Below are 24,054 nucleotides of genomic sequence, written 5' to 3' on the forward strand. Positions count from 1 at the left end.
TGATGAATGGAACGGGGTACCCGACCGGTGCTCACCCCAACGGGTCAGTAATCCTACAATCCTAATGTGAAATTTTTAAAAGAATTGACAAAATCTGTAAGGCCATTAATCAGAGTCGAGTGTCAAGTGTAACATTTATGTAACACGAAGACATTTTGTCCTCCGCACTATCATAAATGATGGGATATGGGCAGCACAGTTGACCGTTGACTGTTGACCGCTGCTTTCAAAAGATGTGGCTAATAGACTGTCTTTATTGTAGTGTACGAGCAGTAGCATCCCCATCCAGGCCCAGTCACGGTGGTGCCCGTACCGAACACAAAATGACACATGGTCATCTTAGTCGAGCGTTCAGGCATCTATGCTTGCTTAAAATTTAAAACATGTACTATAACAGTAGTGCATTTCTTTGGTTTAGAAGCGAGATCTACTCCCTCGAATTTCCTTTGGCCCAATTAAACCCCCTAGCACTGATTAGACACCGATCTACGTAAATTTGTTGAAGCTTGAAAGTTTTTCTACATCAAGAATTTCACTATTTTGCCAAGTTAAAAGGGTCCCAATTTGAGCACTCCATTACAATTCTGGTCCTAATTTGAGCGCAGTCCATTATAGTTCTGGATTAGACCAGCAATAATGACCATATTTCATGTATCCTCCGCTAGGAAGCCATGCAAAAAGATCGAATATGGAGGCATCTTCCATCTCCACCGGCAAATTGGAAGCACTAGATATTTCTCATAAACTCAGCATTCAGACTGTAATAACATGATAGCCCCGTTCTTCAGTACTACGCTACATACACTTGACCAAGTTGCAGAAGGCCTACTGCAAAAGATGCGTGATGATGCGTTCCCACCGAAAGAATCAGTGCTACTCTTAAGAAAATCCTACTTGGTCGATTCTGAAGTGTGACTTCTATTCACGAAATCCAAGTATCCCTGTCAAAGATAAGCACTTAAATTAGATCCCAAAATGAAACAATGAAACATCTAATTCAATCGCAAACAAATCAAAAACCATTATGGTTTAGATATGAACATTCAACATCTGAAATGCTCCTAATTTTACCCAAAATGAAACAATGAAACATCTAATTCAATCGCAAACAAATCAAGTATAACAAAGCTAATGGGAAATAAGACCATTATGGTTTAGATATGAACATTCAACATCTGAAATGCTCCTAATTTTACCCAATTAAAGGATATCACAATAAAACTAAAATACACTGCAATTATCAAACTGGTAGCTCAGCAAGGTTCCCATGAAGACGAAAAGACTTGGTAACAAAATACACTGCAATGATCAAGGTATTTTTTTTTTTCCTTTTTTCCTTTAACGCAGGGGAGGAGTGGAATTTAAGAAGCAGGGAGTGCGAACAGGAATTTGAACTCAGGACTCTGATTCCTAAGGCCTCAACCTTAGCCTCTAGACCTAGGCTTCCTTGGCACAATAATCAAAATGGTAACACTGCAGAGTTATCTGACCAGAAATTGCTTCTTACCTCTTACACAGGCTAATCTACCAAACTCAGTCATACTCTACAATTTATATAATCAAAACTTCAGTACAATGGGAAGATTATTGTGACCTGTAGGATTCCAACAGCAGCAAATTTGTCCATTATTGTCTTATAATGAACAGGGTGCAAATTCAGTGGCTTCAACAGAAATTCCACATTCTGCAAAGAAACCATTCACATTATTATTTGCTAATGCCACCATTAGATGAAAGGGCTAGAAAAGATGAGGCTAACTATCTACAAAAGAAGAAAGAAGACTATCAAATCAGTAATATCAAGATGAAACACATTTCACAGTTTTGGCAATTCCAGATCTGATAGATTCCTTCAATCTGGTAATACAATCTAAGCATGACTATATCCAGAATGAAGATTTGCATTGCAATTTTAAGTACCAACAAGGAGGTTGCAAACATCTAATGATTAGGAACCATTTCATGCTATCAACTGCTTCCCTTGATAAAGGCCATTCAGTATCATAAAATTACTTCTTCAATATCAGCGGTTAGAAGCACCCACCTTTGAAGTAAAACACTCATCCCAGAAAGTATACCTTACACCTTCAAGTTTCCCTGTTTTACAAAGATCATCAATGAAAAGCTTCACTTGCACAGCCTGCAGGAGAGAACAATAATGAATCAGGGGAAGACGAGCCATTATACTTGTGAAGAGAGAATCCATATCTTTATATTTCACTGAATAAGATATAGTTCACTGAAAGAAAAAGAAGAAGAAGAATAAGAGGAAAACACACATCTGCGCTGTTCCTCTGTTGTCTATCAAAAGGATAGCCAATTACAAAGCCTGTCAGGGAAAGTTGAGAGATCTGCAGACAGAGAAAGCATATAAGAAATGAATTTAAATTTCATCAAAATAATCTAGATATTCAGGTTATAAAAATCCACTATGCAATTAGAAGCAAGAGTGGCATCATAATCCATGTAAATGCGAAAGATAGAAACTGAAGGATTGAATCTTTTGGTTCACAAAGTATGCAATTCATATTGGTACCTTCAAAAAATTCAGAAGGAAACAAAAGTGCAGAAGGCAAAAAGGCAATATCATTAGTTCTTTATGTTTATTCCATGAAACATCTTAAAGTAAAATAGGTGTATTCCCCCGAAGAATATTCATATCAACAAATTCAAACAGCTCTGAAAACAATAAATCATAAAATTAAAACATCTGGAACAAAATAGTCATGCCCAATCTTAGGACTGTGATCTTAATTGAACAATTTACCGTCAAAAGCACAACTTTTCCATCAGTGATACAAGTTATTTTTAATGATCATAGGACTACTACAACTCACTCCATCCACAGTTTAAAGCAGCATCTCAGCAGTAAAAGCAACTTGCCATAGGTGCTAGCTTAAGGATGCTTTCATTCAAGAAGATAGTGATGAATAGTTTCTTCAGTTAAATTCAGTGAGGCACCTCTAACAATAGAAGCTTAATAAAATTACTCTAACAACCCAATACCCAATTGGAAAAATAATCCAAAATAATCATCTTTAAGTCAAAAGATCCAAAAATAAACTCTACCCACTGTCTTGCTCAGTGCAGATGAGTTAGTTAAATAAACAAAAAGAACAATAAAAAGTTAATACTAACCAGAAGTTCAAAATCACTGGCCATCAAGTCAATGTTACTTTTCTTCCGTAGCAGAACACTGCAAACAGACGTCAACCATGTTCATCCCATGCATTGTAAAATCATAGTAAACTACTCTACATTACTTTAAAAATGTTCTCGGGGTCCTCCGACACATTCATTATAATCATGGAAGACCGCAATTCTTAAGCTCCTAGATAGGCAAATATTACCTGAGAGGTGATGCGATTTTGTTATTTACATCAGAAACAGCTAAACCCACATATTTATCACCGACATCTAAACCAAGTAACCGGCTTCTGTTCCGTGAGTTTGTCTTTGTCAGTTCTTGAAACAAGTTCGCGGGCTTCATGTACTTCATCCCTGTAATGCATCAAATTCCATAGTGCAACTTTAGAAAACACCTTCTAAAGTAAAAGCGTAGATTAATGAGTTAATTCAAGAAAAGTAAAGTAGTAGCTAAAACTATTCTGAGCAGTAATCAGAAAAAAGAAAAACAACCGAGCAACTTCAGATAGACATTTCCACAAACACTTGGTCCACTAGCATACTTGTTTTATAAGGGCTTCGGGAGTTGGGACTCTCTCTCTCTCTCTCTCTCTCTATCTCTTCACTTGTGTACATGTACGTAAATCGTAGTGTTCGGAAAAGAAGCGGGAGAGATTTACCTTCAAATGGAAAATGCAGCCCAGAGCCTGAAATTATACGACCAGTTTTCTGGAGAGGGAGGATGCAGTAGTTGAAAATCGTTTCTTAAAACAGCTGGAAAAAAAAAAACAAAAGAAATAATTTCTAATAGGCCTCTATGACTATGAGATTGAAGGCGACCGACACTGGGCTGATTGCAAGAGTGGATCCATGGGGATGCAGTGCCCAATGGGGCATTTCAACTGGCTCATTCGCTAGAACCATGTTTGGGCTGCTAAGGGGCCAATAGGTCCAGTACGGCTAATTTCCTCTTATTTTTATTTTTCCTTTATTTATTATCTATAAAAAGTCCGATTTGTCTTCGGGTTTACTTTTGGTTTTCCATCAGGATTGAATTACTTGATTAAGTAGTTTGATTGGTATACTGCTCAAAGGAAAAAAATCGAAATAAATATTCATTTGGTTTGACCTTTCCAGTTATAATAGAATATGCACTTGCAAGTATAAATATATGAAATACGTGCAGAACTTCAAATTCAAATGCAAATTATGACTGTGCAGTATATATCTAAACTCACTAATATATATACATTGTAAAAAAGATTAACCATATTCATTTATGTATTGAATTCTTGTAACTACTTATTACGTACAGGGGTTTCAACCACTAAGTATTTTCAATGATGATTGAAAATGTGAAATCAAACGAAGAAAGTGCACTATCAACATTAATGCACATCACGTTACCTATAGGTCCATTTGGGATTGCGGGCGTTTACCCAAAAAAAAAAAAAACACATTTAAACACAAAGCATTTCTAAATTGTTTGTTCCCATAACTTACCAGTTTTTGATAGCTTAAAAACGTATGATGAAAAACAGTTTTGGTAGAAGTAGTTCTATAAGAAGTATTTGCAACTCCAAACGAAGTCTAAACTAGCATAGAAAATTTGAGTTTTGATTTTTGTGTCCTTAACATTATAGCCAACTTGACATGGAATGTCCTAATAAGTTAACACTATAACTTCGACTTTTACCCTACACTTACAACTTAAAAAGTAAAAACCAGACACGGCTCCAAGAAGGATATCGATTCCAAAGACAGTGAATGCAAAATTTGCTACAAAAATATTTACTACAAGAAGTGATGCCAACTGCATCGTGACAACCAAAATGGCCCAGCATACGTAAAAGTTCAGATAATTGCCAAATTTTGATCAGCATGGACGGAAGCCATGTTGACTTGAAAATGGAGAAAATGTAATCCACCAAGTCATTGTTCAAAAAAAGGAAGAGAAAAAAATGGCCCTCTATTTTATTTTCTATTCTGGGTTATCTAAAGACTACGAAGTAGATTAAATTAGAAAAAACAAGGAGGGGTCGTGTAAGAATCAATTGAATCAATTGAATGAAATTGATGTCTATCAACAACAATATCAGCTATTTCGTACATAAATGAATGGAGAGAGGCTCTTGAGCTCTGCACGTTTTCGTGCCAGTCTTCTGAAAGGCTTTCGATTTCTCCATAGCAATCTTTCGATACCACTTGCATGCCTCGAGGCATCCTTTATTACTGGCACATGACTTTTTCTACTGGATTTGGTGCTTCCTGACTTCTTTCTAAACTCTGTGCGACTTGGAGAAGGCGTCTGGGGCTCTTCCACTTTGCCACTGGTAGATCCGCTGAATCATCCAAGAAATAGAATCAACATAGATTATCAGCATCAGTGATGACAAACACCACGATGACAAAACTAAAGAATCAATCGTCTTTCATTTATTCATCAAGGAATAATGAAAACTTTTTGCCTGTAACATCCCAGAGCAACAAATTGCACAACAAAGAAAACACTCCAAAAGCTCCCTCCAATAAATGGGATGTATTAAGAGCACCAGGGACTTGCCTCTCCTGAGTCATCGGCGTCGATGAACACGCATCTTCTCCGGCATGTGAATCACATGCTGGACATATGTAAATCTTTGGTGGCGAGGATAATTTGATGCAATCAAAGTGATACCATTCATCACAATTATCACAGGCAATCATTGCTCGTTGATCATACGGTCTTCGGCAAATACAATAAAGCATGCTTCGATCCCTCAGTAACTGCATGAACCGAGCACAAAGAGTGTAAGAGCAATGAAAAATAGAGGATGCGACCGCTCAAAAGAAAAAGAGGTGCCTACGTGCTCTCAAACACTTGTTTCTTGTTACCTTAAGTTCCTTTTCACAGACCAATGGTAGATCTTCACCCTGGGCAATTAGATCAAAAACTTTATCAAGTCCCAGTGCTCCACCATCCATCGAGACCTATTGACAGGAAGACAATGAGCAATTGCACAATAAAAAGTAAAACCATCCTATAATATGATACTACAGCAATATGCCAGACCTTCTTGGCTGTATCAGCCCATTGCAGGCCAATATGCTTCACTTCTGTTAGTCTCCTTGTAAAGTAATCTTCTGGAGGAACGTTTATAGCCAGACCCTGGAAAAAAACATAAAATGTCATCAGTTATACGCCTATGATCATGAATGGCATTCTAGCCATAATTCCATGTTTGTGCTAAAGTAGGGCAATAATTTTGTATTTGCACAAAACCAAGGTTTATAACATGTCAGTACAAAATCATTGTCATCTTCAGTAAAGTTGCAAAAAACATGCTATATGAATAACTTTCAGCAAAGTTGATAAGCTCCAATCCAAAGAGGTCATAATAGTCTTCAAATATTCTAGTCAAGTATTAGGACCTTGGTATTCCTGAAATTTTGTCCAACCCAATTGCATGATATCTATTTAATCCATGCTTACCACAAGAGTTGATATTCTGATCATGCTCATGAAAATCTCAGGAAATTGTATCCCCATTTTTACGTAATCATGCACAACTAAAAACAGCCCATATACCAGAGAACACATAAATAATCATTCAGTTCATCAGCGCACAAAGAGAGAGAGTACACAAATGCTAAAAGTTACATTACAGATCTCATAAAACAATTAAAGGGTTATACCTCTTTCAAGTGCCTCTGGACTTGTTGCAATGAGGGCTTTTGTGGACCATTTAATAATTTCTGTGCTCTAACCTTCCATGAATTTCTTGCTAATACAAGCTCAAATTTGCTGTTGCCCTCACCATCACAAATGCCAGCACTATCTAATGCCTATGAAAGATGGAAACTGCTCCAATCAGAAATACACAAAAGAATACAAGGCAAGGATACCTTGTATTTACCATGACCATGATCAAAAGAAGAACTGAAAAAGAGGATGCTATCAAATACATAGGACACCCACTAACAGATGTCTAAGCAAATTAAGTTGAGAAGTTGACAGTATAAGATGAAATGATGAGAACCTTCAACGCGACCACAAGTTTATCAGAGAAACCACTGAGATCTCTGTCTTGATAAGATAATGCATAATCTACTATTTCCCTTAAGCAAGCCCTGCATTCAAGAGCTTTCTTCACAATTTGGTCAAGTACACTTCTTTCTTCAATCCTGTCAATAGCATAGCATTGTCACTGACTAAGTTCAGATTATCGCCTTTATCGTATAAATAAAACTGACCTTGACTAAGAATGAAAAGTGTTTCAAAGATATAAATAACTTCATAAAACAACAGGAGACCTGAAATAGGGAAAAAGGCTAGCCAAAAAAGCACGTTATACAATAAAGCTCTCTGTTTGCAGAGTAGATTATCTCAGAAACAGGAAATACTAAGTGCTACCTCTAGAATATGGAAGAAGCTCAAGAAAACAGTTTATCAAATTTCACAAAAATTATGACATCTAGATGAAAATCGATACACACAAAAATAAAACGCGTTAAGAGAAATTACCATAAACAAAGACCCTCAGCATCTGATAAAAGCTCAATGAGCTTATTCAAATCAGGACATTTCCGCCCAAATCTCTGCACAAATCAAAAAAAAAAAAAACACTCAGAAAGGACTTAGCACTGCATGAACAAACGTACTTTGACAGAACATTATTCGTACCAGAATGCCACATCTGCTCCTAGAGATTTTTCCACTTCTCACAAACATGCAGTAAGGGCAAACATATGTTGTATCACTTTTTGCATCTTCAAGTGATGACCCAATGCACTGTAGGTGAAAACTGTATACAATAGCCAAGGGACAAGCTGAAATCAGAAGTTTTTAGACCTAGATAACTCATAAAGATATTCCTTATTTATTTCTAATGGTGCCCTTCCTCCCTGGTCCCCAGAAGAAAGCAAATTATATCAATATTAGAGTAGAAACCAAATCCCCCTGTGGCACAATTTGCATCTAAACTTGTTTCCAAGGTAATTTGGAAACAAAGTTTCCCCCTGTGGCTCAAAGAGAGTATACAGGAGGATAATAGGGCTAAGGTCCCTTTATGTAACTAAAATCTTGTATTGTCAAGTTCATATATGTATAACAAGAATACCGTTTGGGAAAAAAAAAAAAAGAGTAGAAACCAAATCCCCAAGAAAGATCATGAAAAAATATCCCCAAACAGCTCTTTTTCCAAAGTGAAGCAGGAATGTTCAGTCATCACTAAGCAACCGGGAAACTAACCAATCGTTGCAAATACAGCAATTAACAAGCTTCTGATCATCAGAATTTTGGGAACAACAGATGCATAAAGCTGTTGTTTTGCAGGAGTTAAACTTGTTGTAGATGTAGAACGATCTATCAAGACTTTTCTTTATCTGCAAAATGTTTAAGAGAATCCACAAACAGTTAGAAATGAAAGCATAGGTCAGTAAATTATTAAACGTGACCAGAGAAGTATGACAAAGCATGAATTAAGTAAACCTCTAAAAGACTTGAAGTCAACAAATTTGTATCGCCAGCAGAAGCCCCAGCAACGTTCCTGCAATGCTGCTTCCACTGCTCTACCTTTTGCACTTCAGCCAAGACCATGTCCAGTTCTGGGCAATTAAATGCGTTGGTGCTTCCAACTTCCTAAACATGCATCCATTAGATAATCAGTGATTAACCACCATGAGATAAAATGCTATGCTAAAATCCTGTATAACACTGCAAACTCTGGGTACCACCTGAGAGGGTAAATGGCCAAAATTCAAGTTCAACTACAATGCAAGCTTAGAGGGAACAGCAGGTTACCATGACAAGGTCATGCCAACTTCCAAAGTTTGGAAGACTACATGTACATGCTCATATAAGCATACCTTGCAAATGCACTAGATTTCTGAAAGCTAAGCAGAGAATAAGGTTCATTACTTTAACGCCTTTAGTATCACATAACATCGAAAACAAAACAAGCATAACCAGGTCAGACAGATGATGTTACAGAAGCAGGGTACTGCATGGGAAAATCCAAGAAGTTTGTGACTGCAAGGATAGACTCCGCCCCAGCAGAATAAGATAAACCAAAATAATAGAATACATGACTTTTTTTAAAAAAAATTCATTTATGTATTTTTTTGGGAATGATGAGGGATAGGTATTTCTGGAAGTTGAATTAATCAAGAAACAGTCTTTTACCTTTAAATGCAGCAATGACAACCATGATCTATCACTGCAGTCCTGGTTGAAAAACAAATGTACTCGCTCCAGCCACAAGCTACAAACAGCCGAGTTCTCATTAAAGCATAAACAGATTGACAAAAACCAACAGAAAAACTAAGAAAGAATTCAAATGACAGAATCACGCCCTCAGATTAGACGGGGCTGCTTCTCTCTTTATTTTTCTTTACTGAAGGCAGATAATCAAACAGGTTTTTTCTTAACAAAAAATTGAGCTTAAATTATGCGGTAACTTTTTTGCTTAACATACTTTGAGTTTAAATTATGCTATAACTTATCTTCTTCAATTCCTACTTGTTTAAGAAAAAAATTTGTTGAACATTAAAAAAAAATCCTCCTCATTATGTTTAATTTTGTTTCTACAGGTTTGCAAGGAAAAGAATTTAGATGATGCTGGCCTTAACATATCATTGACTCTACAATATCTAAACTAGTGCAAGGCCAAATGGTGCAATTGTAAATGCTTAAAAAGGTTTTAAAGTTTCAAATATTGAATACATTCACAGACCAAGTTCTTCTTCTCTTTCTTTCACTTTTTCCCTTTTGAACTTTTTGATCGGAATGGAAAGTGACAAACAACAAAGCAGTTAACTAGGAAAGCAAAGAATGCTCAAAATAAAGAATCAAGCTGAAGACACACAGAAATGAAAAATTTAAAAGAAAGACAAAGATGGGGGAGGTTCTCTGGCTGCTGAAAATGGGGGAGTAGTCCTAAACTGCAGAGTACCGCTGCGTATCTGTCAAAGCACTGTTTTTATAAGAAAGTGGAAGTATAAATGTAGATTAGGCATTAGTTAGACAATTGCAGGGTGACCTTCAATCAGATAAACAAACCTCCGTGAAGCCCACTAGTTTTGAGCAACGTCTCCAAAATTTCCATGAAAGAAACAAAGGAGAATCCCAAGGGGCAGGAAAATCATAAAAGGCTTTCTTGTTGGGCTCACATAAGTATCTTTCTATCCCGGGGGCAGGAAAAGATAAAATGTGGTCTCAACTGTTAAGGTGATATTGATAAGACACCTTTATAGAGCTTCCCCAGGGTAATTCTTCAGTGAAGTACTAGTAGCAAGAACTCTTTTTTGAGAGCAGGGTCTAATTTCCTGAAATAAATTCTATGTTCACAAGGCTTTCTTTTTCGGGTCTCTTCACCATCTTTTCATTTACCAAACTAGCTCAACAGGAATTATACTACATGCACATTGAACTTTCGCAAGCAACAATAGTGCAATTGATTATATCACGGAGATCAAAGAATTTAAGAAATCCAGCTGGTGGAAAACTATTATTCTCATCTAAATTATAGTTTCATGCTTCTATTCAGAATTCATAAAATATAAGCTTTAACCTCAGCACAAAATAAGTACACTAACAAAATAAAGCATCTAGACTATAGCTTTTTTAATTACATATAGCTAATACACTGTCAAAGGAGTATGAACATAAAAGAAACTCACTTGTGTTTCTCAACAGCTTTCTGAATATGACCAATCATCAAAGGGAACGAGACAACAGTTTTCTGCAATTTGACACATCAGATTATACAGGGTACATACAGAAACACGCATGAATTGATTACTCAGAAATGCAGAAAACACAGAGGTAACATCCGAACCTAGCATGATACCTGAGGTGCAACTAGAAAATGTTTGCCATAAATATATAGGGGACATAGATCTATGAATACAAGCTTCTACAAACCCCTAGGAGAATACTGCACACCCCCTTCTTAATTCCCGTTAAATGAGCCCAGATGCGATGGAAATTGTTTCTAAACGAGGTAGAGAAATAAACAAGCATGTCATATACCTCAGACAGCTCAAGAACTTCCACAGCATCACTCAACTTGATCTGTCTACTGCTACATGGAGGGAGAATTTCCAAGGCTTTCCTAAGCCAATCTATTCCACTAAATAGTGAGGTCCGTAAAGCACAGGATGCAAATGTCACAGGTAGATGGTGGGAATCCTCCAAACATGCCTCAGCTTCCTATAACAAAATTAGAGATGTATAACCTTAATGCATTGGCCATAATAACATGTGAACAATAAAATCATAAATGCAATCTTGTGGACAAAAAAGACATGTTATAACCTAAATAGTAATCACAATTCTTGAAATCTTAGATATAGGCAAGTCATCCATGTTAAAAGATGGGGAATAACCAAAAAGGAAAATATGCATCATCACCATCAACCATGACATAATTCATCAATCTAAAACAGAAAAAATATGACCAACTTTGCTGCTTTTAAAGATATGAATATCCAAAATCCAACCTTTTTGAAGGTTTGAGCAAAAACCCAGACTCAACCCACACTTTAGCAGCCACCACTTGGCTCCAGCTAAAAAAAACATACTATTAACATGCACAAATTTTTTTTCTCCATTAACATTTAAAGTATCACAAACCTGAAGCGTGGGAATAACATTCCAGAAAGAAAGAGCTTTAGAGCACCATTGAAGCGTAGAACATGCATCTTGCAGTTTTGGCATAGCAGCAAACTCGAATTTAAGACATAGACCAGCTTGAGTGATGGATTTCAATAACAACAATTGACTTTCAATTTTTGAAACCAGACTACCAGAAATTCCACAAGGCATAACATCAGTATTCAACAGAGAAACTGCAACATTCAGCAAGGAACAGGCATTTTGTTCCCACTCCATGCATTGTTTTAGAATTGTTTGAAGCATTTCTCGTTCTCTGAGAGATATCTTCAGAAACTTTGAATCTGAAACCAACACCTGGAAAATTTTATGGAGCATCAGAAAGCATCCAATGTCTAGACACCCAAAAGAAGAAGAGAAGACATTTAAAAAAAAAAACCTTTAGGGTATCAAGTTGGAGCAAAGAACTTGAGGCATGTGAAACAGATGAATCAGAAAACAAAAATGGCTTGGATTTGCTCAACCAGGTCTTTGTCATTGACATGGCATCCTTAACATCATCAAGTGAAGGGAGAATAACACGTATATCTTCAGAAATCCTAAATTACCAAGTCAAAAAATTAAAAAATGAAAATAAAAGAGTAAAAAACAACTGAATAGAATAGTATATCAAGAAATAAAACCTTAAAATATCCTCAAATTCAGACATCCCAGCCTCCTGATTAAGAACATCTTTTGCTTTTTCTTCCCAATGCTTAGCAACTACAAGCACCGCAGAAATATCAACAAATGGCTTCTCTTTTTCAATCTGTAGCCTGACATATGTTGGATATGAGATTTACAAAATTAGCATGCAAATGAAATAACATATAAAGTCTTCCAAGTTTCTAAGGAATATAAGGAACATACATAGTTGCTTCCTCCATCAATTCCTCAAGCAAATTCATTTGCACTTTAGATTGAAGTGCCTATACAAAATTTTACATACTTTCAGTGAATTAATAAACTAAAAGAAAGAAACAAGTAAAGCTCAAATAAAAATGCCAGGAACTGCAAATTGAGAAAAAAAATGCTGAGTAGAGTGCATAAAATGGGCAGGTCAACAATCAGAAATCATAACCTAAAAATTTGTTTTCCCCTAAAATGGGGAATATAAATGAGGTTAAATTGCTGAATGCAGGATTAAACACACAACACATGAGGAACTAATGAACCAACGGATATTCCACACACACACACACACACAAAGAATGGCATATGGAGAGCTACCTTCAAACCGTTCACCCTGCAACAGGCCTTTTTCAGCTCAATGTCAACAAGAGGCAGCTCTTCAACTACATTTGTTTTTATAAAGGTAAATTAAAAATAGTAAGCACCAAAATCCAGAGAAATGAGAAAAAGTCAAAGCCATATGCAGGGAAAATACCTCGAACTTTTAATGACACCCCATCCCTTTGAATGGATGTTAATTCATCAACAACATTTTCCTGATCCTCTCGGCAATCAATGTTCGCCAAAACTTGATTCGCACGAGACTTCCATGACATAGCATCATGATGGTAACATCTAAGAAGTGTTAGTTCTGGGATGTCAAAAGTAAAATCATCATATCCTTCAATAAGCAGCTGAAGTTCCTGTACAAAAATCAATTCCAGCATCCATTAAATTTCAGTGCAGAACACCTCTGTGTGAAGAATAAACAGTATCTATGAAGTCCTGACCTTCAGGCTTATAGAATCTTTTAAAATCTCATTACACCGAGATCGACAAGATTCTACTTGGGTTATCAAATCCAAAAGTATTTCACTTTCAGGAAGTTGGACTTTAAGCTCCAACATCTGATACAGAGAAACAGAAACTTAAACACCCAAACATAAAAGCAATAAAGCAGCAAATTAAAAAATCTACCAAAATCACCTGAGCCTGCAACTCATAGAGGATATCTGCGTTAACTGCACCTGGCAATTTCTCATTGAAGCATTTTCTGACACTTTCAACCCAAACCTGAAGAGCCTCAATGGTAGCAAAAGATAAGAATCCAAATGAAACAGATAGACCATATAAACCATGACAGGAATGCATATAAAGAGGAAGAAAGCTTGCCAAAGATACCATAGCATCTAGTCAATCAATATGCGATAAAATACATAAATATCCTAATATAAGGAATTCCCACCCATCTTGAGCAAGTCTCTCTAATATAACGTGACAGCATAACCTAGAAATAATTAGAGGAAGTACCTTTACCGAAGACATCCTCTGGAATAATTTCTCACTTTCTTTCACGTACATAGGTGAGACACAGGTCTTGGAATATAAAATCTCCCAATCAGCTATCTGAGGTGGGCATTAGCAAACATCAACTGGGGGAAAGGGAAAATTAAATGAAATGAAACAGATTACAACTTGAAATAAAGCAAAGGAAAACCAGCCAAGCAATAGAGTCATCAAAGCTGCAGTAGTACCGCCCACCAAATATATGTTGTCATAAGCACAATTTAACAACCAAAAGTGGAGGCATTAATTTCGAAGAGCATACTTACAGAAACTTTTCCACACATAGGGAGAGCACAATCAATTTCTTCAATCAGCTTCGCAGCTTCTTGTTGGTACTCCTACACACAAAATGGCGAAAAATGATAAAAGGGAGATAGAGATCATAAATGAAGACCTGCCACGCGCGCGCGTGCGGGCGGGGGTGGTGGTCATCGAGTTGAACCTTAAGTTTAAGATGGCAAGGCTCATTGCATGGCACAGGATCTACAGACAGCAACTTGTTAACATGATCCATCTGTACCCTCCCTGTACCTTGATGGCAATCATGTGACCAGGATTCCAATTTAGAAAGGCTATCTCTTACATCTTGTGCCCAGTTCTGAGCTTCAATCAAGTTCTTTACTGTGTCTCGGACCTATACCACAAGGAATATATAATTTCTTGAGTACAGAAATGAGTTTTTGAATTAGCACAAAGTGTAGGTTTGAAAATTGAAACTCACAGGGTCCATTTCAGAACCAGCCCAAAGGAATTGTTCGGCTTCTTTTATTGCACTGGCATAAGAATCAGCAGAGTATGGTCTCTGAAGAATCTTGCAGGACTTTGACAGCCATCTTTCAGCAAGTTGAACGTGTGTGATACATCCCCCTTTAATCTACAAGGGATGAAGTCATTTCAGCTAGAAAACAATGCCAATAAACTTGACAGATTGTTATGCCAAAGAAAAGAAAGGAAAAAACAAGGACTTCATTGTCTTTTACTCATGAAAAGTAAAAGAAAATGCATTCCAAACCTTCTTTGATAAAGCAACTGACTCATTAGAAGAAGAAAGTTGCCCTTGCAAGCTTCTGTCTTGATCCCCAGAACTGAGTTTATCAGTCATAAGCACCAGAGCCTTCAAATCTGCCAAAGTATGACGATAAAGGAGACGGTGCTTGCTAGCCTTACATTCACAAAGATGTTCCCAGTGCTGCATCATATGAAAGAAACAATAAGCAACTATTGGGATGGTGGATAGCTGAAAGTTCTAGCATTTTGTTAACCAGCCAATTCAAGGAGAACATACTTCCAAAAGGTTGAAAATGACTTGAAGTGTATAATTTACAAGCCATAATATCCTTCAATTTTGGAAATGAAATAATTGGATGACAAAAGCAGTATAAAGTCAAAAGGTAGAAGATAAAAGCAATAAAATAAAAATCTGAACATGGGCACGATATTGAACCATAACTGCAATAGTAGTGAACCTCAGAGTTTGTATTGCACAAACAAACAACAATGATACCTATATCTTTCCAAGCAGCTAACTTGGGCTGAGGGCCTAAGAGTCTTACAAAAATCTGTTAACTGACAGAAAAAGACTACACAGATATACAGCCCAAACCTTTATGTTGCAGAAGCTTGATGTAAAAATCTTAGTTTTTCATTGATGGAGAGCAATTTAAAAACTTGTAATAACAAAACAACAAATGAAAATGGGTAAATAATTAATGCCTGAGTCTTTCAAGATTCCTTACCTCTAGACAAACAAAAGCTGATGGTCTACAGCGGCAAACAACAGCAGAAAGATATAGAAATTGTTGACATATGATGCATGTTGGATCCTTCAAGCATTATGTCATACTGATCAGAAATGATGTTCCTCAAACCATAATACTGCAGCTTATTAAAGCTCCATGAACAAGATACAAGTTACAGAGATACCTCTTCGCTACCAACATGTTCAGGACGCTTACGAGGTGACATGGTAGAAGAACGAAGAATCCCATTTTTCCAAAGCTGCTCCCTCCAGACCTTTTCATTCTCATATACCCTTATCAATTCCTTTCTCAAGCAGACTGATGCTCTGCTATCAAAGTTGCTCTGCAAGAAAGATGGATTCCAACTATAAAACCAGAATAGCATGGAACAAGGACAGAAAAACAAACGACGAACAAGTGAAAGCCAGAATGATGAAGATTACAGATCTATTCACATGAGTAGCTCAATAAAACAAAAGACTAGAAGCAAGGAATACAGTTTTTGTTTGGCAAGTTAAATTTGTCACAAGTAACAGTGGATACCGAAGCTATGAACCACTCGCCAATATCACAGAATGTTCCAGAGAATATGCTAACCATTAACTTCATTCTTTATATCACTAAATTAGTGAGTATGAACTTGTTTCTAAACAAAGGCATAATTTATCAAAATGACATTTTCAGAAACAAAATTAGCTCATGTGGATACTAATGGAGAACAATAAATAAGCATGCATAGCAGATGTTTCTTCTATTCAATCCCACGTGCCAGCTCTTCCAGAGTTAAAAAGAGACCACGCCAATTGGGGGAATGACCACACATAAGGCCCCACAAAAATGAAACGAAGGTTCCGTTTGATAAAACTGAATCTGAATTCTAAAATATGAATACTGAAACAATTAATTTGCTAAATTTTAAGCATTGAAAAGAAATATATGAATGCCTGAATTTTAATGCTAAACCTATTTATACTGTTTGATAAACATTTATAACTGAATGCTTAATAAGTTAATAGATAGATTTTCATTTATCAAATACTCAAAATGTCTGAATGTCTGAAAAAGTTCAGTTTCAGCACTTTTTTATGTTATCAAACAGACCGTAAATGGCAAAATAAAAAAAGAATCTTAGGAAACTAAATAGCAAAAAAGATGCTCATCAACTTTTAGAAATATTTCTTCCAACTATCAGTTGAAAGTTCTTATGAATCAAGTTACACAGAATTAACTGCAAAAACAAAATTTAGCTGCTAATAAAGCCCGAGCTAGAACTTTATATAAGCCTCTTCCAATATGAAAAGCAGCAACACTAAATTCACCATAGAATGACTCAATTAAAAATGATAACCACCTAAAAGCTCAAAACAAATGAAACAAGGGAAATATCACATTCTCACAACTAAAGGCTTTCTGAATACTATAAAGTAAGACAATCTAAAGATGACTTCATGGATCAAACTGCATGCTTGGAGTTTAATTCTCCACCTTCTAAGTTAAGACCATAAACTACTGTGCCTAATGGAGGGGGCCGGAAAAAAGGAGAAGAAGTGGACCTTTGCTACCACACATAGGAGTTCCTCATGGGATAATACAGCAGGTTTGCGATAAAGTTTGTATAGTTCTGCTCCACGACCTCCATAAGGCAGCCAGTCAGCAGGAGCAAAGTTGACTGCCTCAGCACAATTTAGTCCTGTTCATTCAAAGTTAATCAAAAATTAACCGACGAGGTCATCTACAATCATGCAACTAGATGACCGAGACCTCCATTGAATCAAAAGTTAACCACATTTCTGCTTACCCAGGTTGAAGCCTCCATGATAAGATCTAGGGAAGGTAATGATAAAGTTTCCAGGCTCCTAAAGAAAAGCAATTACAAAAATTAGTATTTCAAATATACCTTCAACAGAAGAAGCGGAATACCACTTACACCATTTACAGCACTATAATGAGTTATTACTTTGCAAGCAAAGTGAAAGTTATGACAATAAGGGCATGTTCCAAAAGAGAGAGAGAGATGAAAGACTTCACCAAGATTTCAATTATTTATTGATTACTTTCAAAGACAAAAGAACAAATCATGCATAGTCTTTCTTTTATGAATTATATGTTGGGGATGGCAATCCTGCATATTTGAATTGCTCAACTCCAATATAACAAATTCCACATTTTGTGTTCTGGAAAAGGACTTCGCCAAGCTCTAGCAACAAGGACCTTTGCTTGGCTGTAAAAGAAGCAAAAATGGGATAAGGAAAGAGTTTTTATCCTGTGTTTCCACATGCATAATAGCAACAAATCACAATTTTAGCATACATGAGCAATACAGAATTATCTTGAGAATATCCTGTATTTCCGCAAGTACAATTACATTAAATCACAACTTTTAATATACATGAACATTACAGAATTATCTTAACAAGAGCAAATTACATTTTTTGTTTACTATTACTCTTCAAACTCTAAATTTTAGCTTCCAGCCTCTCAAGATGTATAACTGAAAGACGAAAACCTTTAAAAGAGTTCAGAGTACCATGCATCTCAAATCCATCCATCACGGTAACAGAATATGCAATGCATAACTGTGTTGACAATGTAGAACATCACCTGAAGCACACTGTAAACAGGAACACCACTTTCTTGCAAGACACTAGGATTCAGCATGGTTACAAGCTGGAACAACAAATCTGGTTGTGCATCAAACAGATCAGGAAGACTGTTTTTCATCACCTACAGAAAGATGAAAATTACTTCTACAAGCATGCACTTGACAAAAAGGAATAAAAAGCCAAAAGCAAAAAGAACTGCTAATTCAAGTACCAATGAAAACTTTGTAACACACATTTGAGGGATAGAAAAACCAAGGTAAAGCACCAAAAGCATAATTCCTTACAGCCAAACACTTTCTTATCCACATTCTGATTCATTAAAAAATTCAATTAAAAGTACGTGATCGCCTTATTTTCGTATTTTTTCTCCTTGCAGGGTGAGACTGGGAACCAAGTTACATAATTCAAAAAGTAAGCAGCATAACCTTAAAAATCACAAATGCACTTGAGCATAGCAACTGAAGACAAGTTACCAGAAAAAGTATAGCAAGCTCTAAAATGCTTAGATAAATCAGAGCTTGGTATAGGAACAGATATTTAGATCCAACAACCAGAAAAATCACACATCTAATCCCATAGAAAGTTGATAAACGTAGAGGAAATAACTCAGTCTGCAACCCATTATAACATTAGTGAAAGATGCATTTACAAGCCCATAAGTACTTATGACATCTATAATTCAAGACATATAGGATTTCAACAACTTCTCAGTCCTGCTTTTAGGAAGAAGAGGCATAAACGCAGGCTGAGGTCCTAGACACTGAGAGCCGAAATACATTGCGGAGCAGTAGCAATCATCCATCTATCTACAACAATCAATATTTTACATGATTTTTTATGCATGTTAATTTCACCCATTGAAAACATGACTTTCAAGGAACCACTAGTAAATATGAAAGAGAGCTAACAAGGCAGAGAAGAAGAGCAAATGACTCTAGTGTCATGTCCAGAATCCATTGCAGCAAAACAAGAATGGCACCGAGCGTTGTCTAACAGGAGCTACAATTTTCTAATTCTAAATACATAAAACTAATCTAACTTCAGAGAAGCAGCAAAATCAAAAAGAATGTATCCATTAAAGTACCTTTTCAAAAGCACAGGCTTCACTGCCAGGGACACTGTACCAACATTTTGGCTCTCCCCTAAACAAAATGAGCAGCAGTGAGTACGAATTTAATTCACAAACTTAAGATCAAGCTTATCAAGGTCAAACAAGGCTTGTTACTCTTCGCAAGCAACTAAGATCTAATTCAAACAACTAATCTCTTCAGAAAAAGGGGCTCACAAGATTTGAGAATGAAAGATATTCAAGCAAAATTCATTTAAACATTGAAAGTTCACCCAGGCTCAGTTTAAATACAGCTCTACATGAAAGGACACAAACTCATAAAAAAGAGTAAAAAAGAAACAGGAGTTCACAAAATTTGAATGTAAAATCCAACTTTTTTGCATAAAAACCACAGCTACATTGCAGGAAGATGACGTGGTCATTTAAGTTAAGATTGCAATTTGTCATTGAAGGCTGTGATCTTTCAAAAGAACAAAATAGTTGAGGAACCAAAAAAAATAACACGAAAGATTTTCAAAAGCTTGAAAGCAAAGGTATATCTTGCTTGCATCCAGATTTCAGAGTCCAGAGCAGCTAAATGGAATTATTTAACAAATTTTACCTCATCTCAACACAGACATAACATGAGTAGCAGAAATTTTTTAAAAAGTTTTGCATTTGCAGAAGCTTGAAAGCAAAGGTATATCTTGCTTGAACTGGATTTCAAAGTCCAAAATCCAGCTAAATGGAATGATTTAACAGAAAATTTCCCCCATCTCAATACAGATATAACATGAGTAGCAGAAATTTTTTAAAAAGTTCTGCATTTACGTCACAAAGTAATCAGCCAGTGCTACAACCCAATAATCATCTAAACTTACATTCAAGCCAATAAACATCTAAATTTACACAAGACGAGAATGGTGCCCAAAATTAGAAGGATGTGTACCAGTGAAGATAATTCATCGAGTAAAAGCAGTGGTCCTCAAAATGCCAGCAGAATGATGAGAATAGCATCCCAATATACAGCCAGGGTACCATGACCCCAGCAATTCCATGATGCACTGCTTGAAGCATTGAACCAGGTAGCTTCGGTAAGTTATTAAGATTCCATGGGCTAGCACAGTACTCATCCCACACTTCAGCCTCAACTGATGATGGTCTTTGGTCAGCTACACGTGGAAATCCACTCCCGTATACGGAAGTATCCAAGTCACTGCCATACATTACTTCCACCTCACCAACTGATCCCTCTACAATCTCCCAAAACTTCTTCTCCAATTGTACCCGTGACGTAGGTGTTGATCCAAACCATTTCTTCTTCGCTCGCTCGGCCACACGCCTAAAAGCTTCCAGGGAAAACTCTTTACCAGGAACAAATCCAAAGCTCTCCTTTTCAGAATTCAAGCACTCCAAGCAGTACCAATTACCCAAAGGCACTTGCTTCAGAGGTGGAGATAAGCAATATATGTGCCAACCCTTATTACACCTATCACACAAAAGCATTACTTCCCCATGCAACCCACTTCTACATTGCTCACATATTTGATCAAACTCTTCCTTTTCTTGCTTGCGAACTTCAACTTTCTCACCCTCACTATTCTTCCGCATTCGCTTAAAACTCGAAACCTTAATTTCCCGACCTCTTTTTCTACCCCCTTGCAATCCTCTTTTACAAGTCTTCTCTTTTCCTTTATTAATATTGCAATAATACTCTTCATACTCACATAAATGCTCCAAATACAATTGACTCAACACATGCTTGGCGCAGTCTGTGATCTTCCCATTAGGGCGCACAAACCTGAAAACCTCCCCCCATTTTTTATTCTTCACAACCTTGTCATACCCTCCAAATCTTTTAACAGCATTAAACAATTTACACAAATCCAAATCACCACCTTCAAAGACAACCCTTTTTTTTGCTTTCCTACTGCAATGCTCCCCCAAAAACCTATTGTATTCCAACTTAAAAGTCTTTGGATCACATGAGGAACATCGCGCCTGTAACTTGTGAATTTCCTGTGTTTTTGTGGGGAATGTAAATGAATCTAAATCCAAACCAAAAGGAGGTTTCCAGCACTTAGGCGGAACGATCTTACAAATCCCATATTGCTCAGCCTCAGGCCTGATCTTATCAATAAACTCTAAAGGGTCCCTAAATTCATCCTCAGTTGGATAATACACTGGCCCTGCTGGGACATTCAATGAACCGCTGGATAAAACACAAGTACTTGGCCCCAAAACAACCTTTTCTACAGCCCTTGGCCTCCCTTTCCCCATCAATAATTCAATCTCTCATCTCAAACCATAAATAAATCCCACTACAATAACAAATTTGAATTCACATTAATATCTGGACCAAAAAATGTGTGTCCTCCAAGGGGGAAAAAAACATGCATGGATTAACAGCTTTCAACTAAAAACATGTTATATGAACTGAAAAAAAAAATTAAAGGGTCTTAAACATACCTTCTTTCGGAGAAAATATGATTAAATGAACGATTAATAGCTCTGAGAAGTAACTTCTCTCTCCCTTTTTTTTATCTTTTCTTTCCTTCTTTTTTTATTTGGAAGTTTTAAAGTGAGAGAGGGTGTGTTTCTCTCAATCCTTGAGACTTTAGCAAGTTCGTTTTCTTTTTAGGTTACGGTGCAAGAAAACTGGCGCAATCGTGAATGTCTTGCGACTGAAATTTGAGGATATTTACGAAAATGTCTACAGGGATCTTTCTATCAGATTCTCCTTGTTCTCAATAGAACCGCGTGAGTCGCACGTGAACACGTCAACGGTTGTGATGGAGCCGTGTTCGGTGACTTGATAAAAGAGAGCGTGAGAGTGTTTCGGAATGTGCTGATTACTCGTTATGAAACCGTCTGAGGTTTTCAACGAACCCATCGGTGGTTTCGGGGACGCATCACCAGTAAAAGTACATCGGATTGACGGTCAGGATTTTTAGTCAAGTCAAGATTTCTGTGCATCACTCTCTATTTTTTCTTTTTATTTTTCTTTTTTTCCTGTTTGGATCTTTTTTTATTTTTATTTTTTGGTGTGTGAGTGTGTACAGATGGCAAAGGTATTGAAGTGATAAAAGAAGGTGCTAAATATTGGTCAATGACTTAGAGAGGCTTTGGCAGCATGCCGGTATATAATGTGAAGTTTCACTTGAAAAGTTTTGGTTGGATTAGGAATCCTTTTTGCTGCCATTTGTTGCAAATGTTAGAGCAGGCCTTACTATCTTTAGAAGGGAACAATAATAATAATAATTAGTCCTTGCCTATATTTTGAGTGTATATCGATCACTAGTCGAATCAGTATAATCTCTTGAGTGTGATGCTTTTATTTCTCACAATGCATTTCATATTCTCTTTTAATCTCACAAACTTCCACGATCAAGTTTGTGACCTAAAAATATGATGGTATTGTTGTGCCATCTATAAGATTGAAAAAATATGATCAATTAAAGCTCAATCGACAAGTCCGCTAAAGGCTGTGCAAGCTATTACCTTTTATTATATATTAAAAAAAGGAGTTAAAATGTGAAGATAGTTAGAGGGAAGATCAATTTGAAACTATTGAGATCAATGATTGTACGAGGAAATAATTTTCTCTTTCTATATTTATCCAATTACAAGTTTTTAAAAATATAACTGAAGTTGGAGAAGATGAAAATTTACCAAAGGGACCTTTGGTCTAAGTTTAGGAATTGCAATTGGAATCACGTCCAAAATTTCAATATGGGTTTTGATTTAGAGTATCATTACAATCACTAGTGTTTGGTATATAAGGTTTTGAAATTAACTTAATTTTTTTTTCCTTCTTTCCCTTTTCTTGCTTCTTTCCAACCCTTAAGTACTCGTGCTTTACCAAAATCTCTTGAACCTCCACCTGACCATCACCAATCAACCTTACAATCTGTAGAGCATGGGAGAGCAACTGACAAAAGATGAGAGAAAGGTTTGCACAATGAGGGGAAAAAAAATAGAGGAGAGATAACTAGATGGAGAGGAGGGACTGCCATGGAGTATTAGAGGAGAGCGGAAGATAGTGAAAAGAGAAAAAAAGGGAAAATGAAAGAATGGTTGACAAGAAATGAGAGAAAAAATCATATGAGGCGGGGCTGCTGCCATGGAGGATTGAATGGGAGAGTAAAGCGAGAAGAAAAAGAGAAAAAGATGATAATGAAAATCTGCTCTGAAAAATAGGATGAAAGATAAAAGATGAAAAAGAAAATCTGATTGTAAGATGCTACCATAGAGGTTGGGCTGATAAAGCGGTAAAAACAAATATGTTTTCTTTTCCTTTTTGATGTCCTCGAGTTAAATTGAAACAAATTTGAGAATCCACCAAAACCCTTCAATTTGTTAGGAATTGAAAATCTCTAAATTTTAATGATTCACTCCACTATGCTAAATCCAATACATATAATCCAAACAATAAGAATTAGAATTATTTCAATTCCTCATTCCGATCCCCTTCTACCAAATGGCACTCGTGTGGTTCATAGGTCTGTTTTAAGTTCGAAGGTTTTCTTTCCCTTAACAATTATCATGAACTATAAGAATAGTTCATTAAGTGCTAGCAAGTCGTCAAAGTTCTGCTGGAGTCATTGCGCATCTAATAATCCTTAAGGATCAAATTGAAGCATATGAAGGTTTCATAAATAGAATTAG

The 24,054-nt window shown here is 36.5% G+C and overlaps 2 protein-coding genes across 2 annotated transcripts; both read right to left on the minus strand.

The window, feature by feature from the left end:
• Positions 1–706: 706 nt before the first annotated feature.
• Positions 707–3,905, minus strand: LOC113781115 (putative pre-16S rRNA nuclease). Its single transcript, XM_027326966.1, has 7 exons — positions 3,807–3,905; positions 3,351–3,501; positions 3,139–3,196; positions 2,280–2,351; positions 2,045–2,140; positions 1,595–1,684; positions 707–941 (listed from the first exon to the last, which is right to left on the minus strand). The coding sequence occupies exons 2-7, from the start codon at positions 3,497–3,499 to the stop codon at positions 891–893; spliced, it is 516 nt and encodes a 171-aa protein (XP_027182767.1). The 5' UTR covers positions 3,500–3,501; positions 3,807–3,905; the 3' UTR covers positions 707–890.
• A 1,083-nt stretch (positions 3,906–4,988) lies between these two features.
• Positions 4,989–21,971, minus strand: LOC113779828 (lysine-specific demethylase 5A). The gene is made up of 34 exons (XM_027325565.1): positions 21,856–21,971; positions 20,336–21,707; positions 19,423–19,480; positions 18,337–18,459; positions 17,534–17,591; positions 17,289–17,425; positions 15,920–16,078; positions 15,733–15,819; positions 15,009–15,185; positions 14,718–14,870; positions 14,439–14,630; positions 14,263–14,334; positions 13,961–14,056; positions 13,637–13,723; positions 13,441–13,557; positions 13,146–13,353; positions 12,989–13,053; positions 12,629–12,687; positions 12,403–12,534; positions 12,159–12,318; positions 11,741–12,076; positions 11,138–11,317; positions 10,786–10,847; positions 9,290–9,368; positions 8,597–8,746; positions 8,357–8,490; positions 7,790–7,910; positions 7,631–7,704; positions 7,146–7,290; positions 6,802–6,951; positions 6,179–6,274; positions 6,001–6,096; positions 5,690–5,892; positions 4,989–5,468 (listed from the first exon to the last, which is right to left on the minus strand). Exons 2-34 carry the CDS (start codon positions 21,664–21,666, stop codon positions 5,222–5,224), a joined length of 5,544 nt encoding a protein of 1,847 aa, XP_027181366.1. The 5' UTR covers positions 21,667–21,707; positions 21,856–21,971; the 3' UTR covers positions 4,989–5,221.
• Between the last annotated feature and the right edge of the window lie 2,083 nt (positions 21,972–24,054).

This window comes from Coffea eugenioides, chromosome 8, assembly GCF_003713205.1.
Source record: "Coffea eugenioides isolate CCC68of chromosome 8, Ceug_1.0, whole genome shotgun sequence".
Classification (NCBI taxonomy): domain Eukaryota; kingdom Viridiplantae; phylum Streptophyta; class Magnoliopsida; order Gentianales; family Rubiaceae; genus Coffea; species Coffea eugenioides.

What these genes read in the sequence shown, in the direction of transcription:
- LOC113779828 (XM_027325565.1), bottom strand. Translation starts at nt 21,666, where the DNA reads ATGGGGAAAGGGAGGCCAAGGGCTGTAGAAAAGGTTGTTTTGGGGCCA. An exon ending in TGCTGTATTTGCAACGATTG is followed by an intron (nt 7,911 to 8,356) that starts GTTAGTTTCCCG and finishes TATTGTATACAG; the next exon opens with TTTTCACCTACAGTGCATTG. An exon ending in AACTTGTGGTCGCGTTGAAG is followed by an intron (nt 6,952 to 7,145) that starts GTTCTCATCATT and finishes CATCTTTCATAG; the next exon opens with GCATTAGATAGTGCTGGCAT.
- LOC113781115 (XM_027326966.1), bottom strand. Translation starts at nt 3,499, where the DNA reads ATGAAGTACATGAAGCCCGCGAACTTGTTTCAAGAACTGACAAAGACA. An exon ending in AACAGAGGAACAGCGCAGAT is followed by an intron (nt 2,141 to 2,279) that starts GTGTGTTTTCCT and finishes TCTCTCCTGCAG; the next exon opens with GCTGTGCAAGTGAAGCTTTT. An exon ending in CTGCTGTTGGAATCCTACAG is followed by an intron (nt 942 to 1,594) that starts GTCACAATAATC and finishes TATCTTTGACAG; the next exon opens with GGATACTTGGATTTCGTGAA.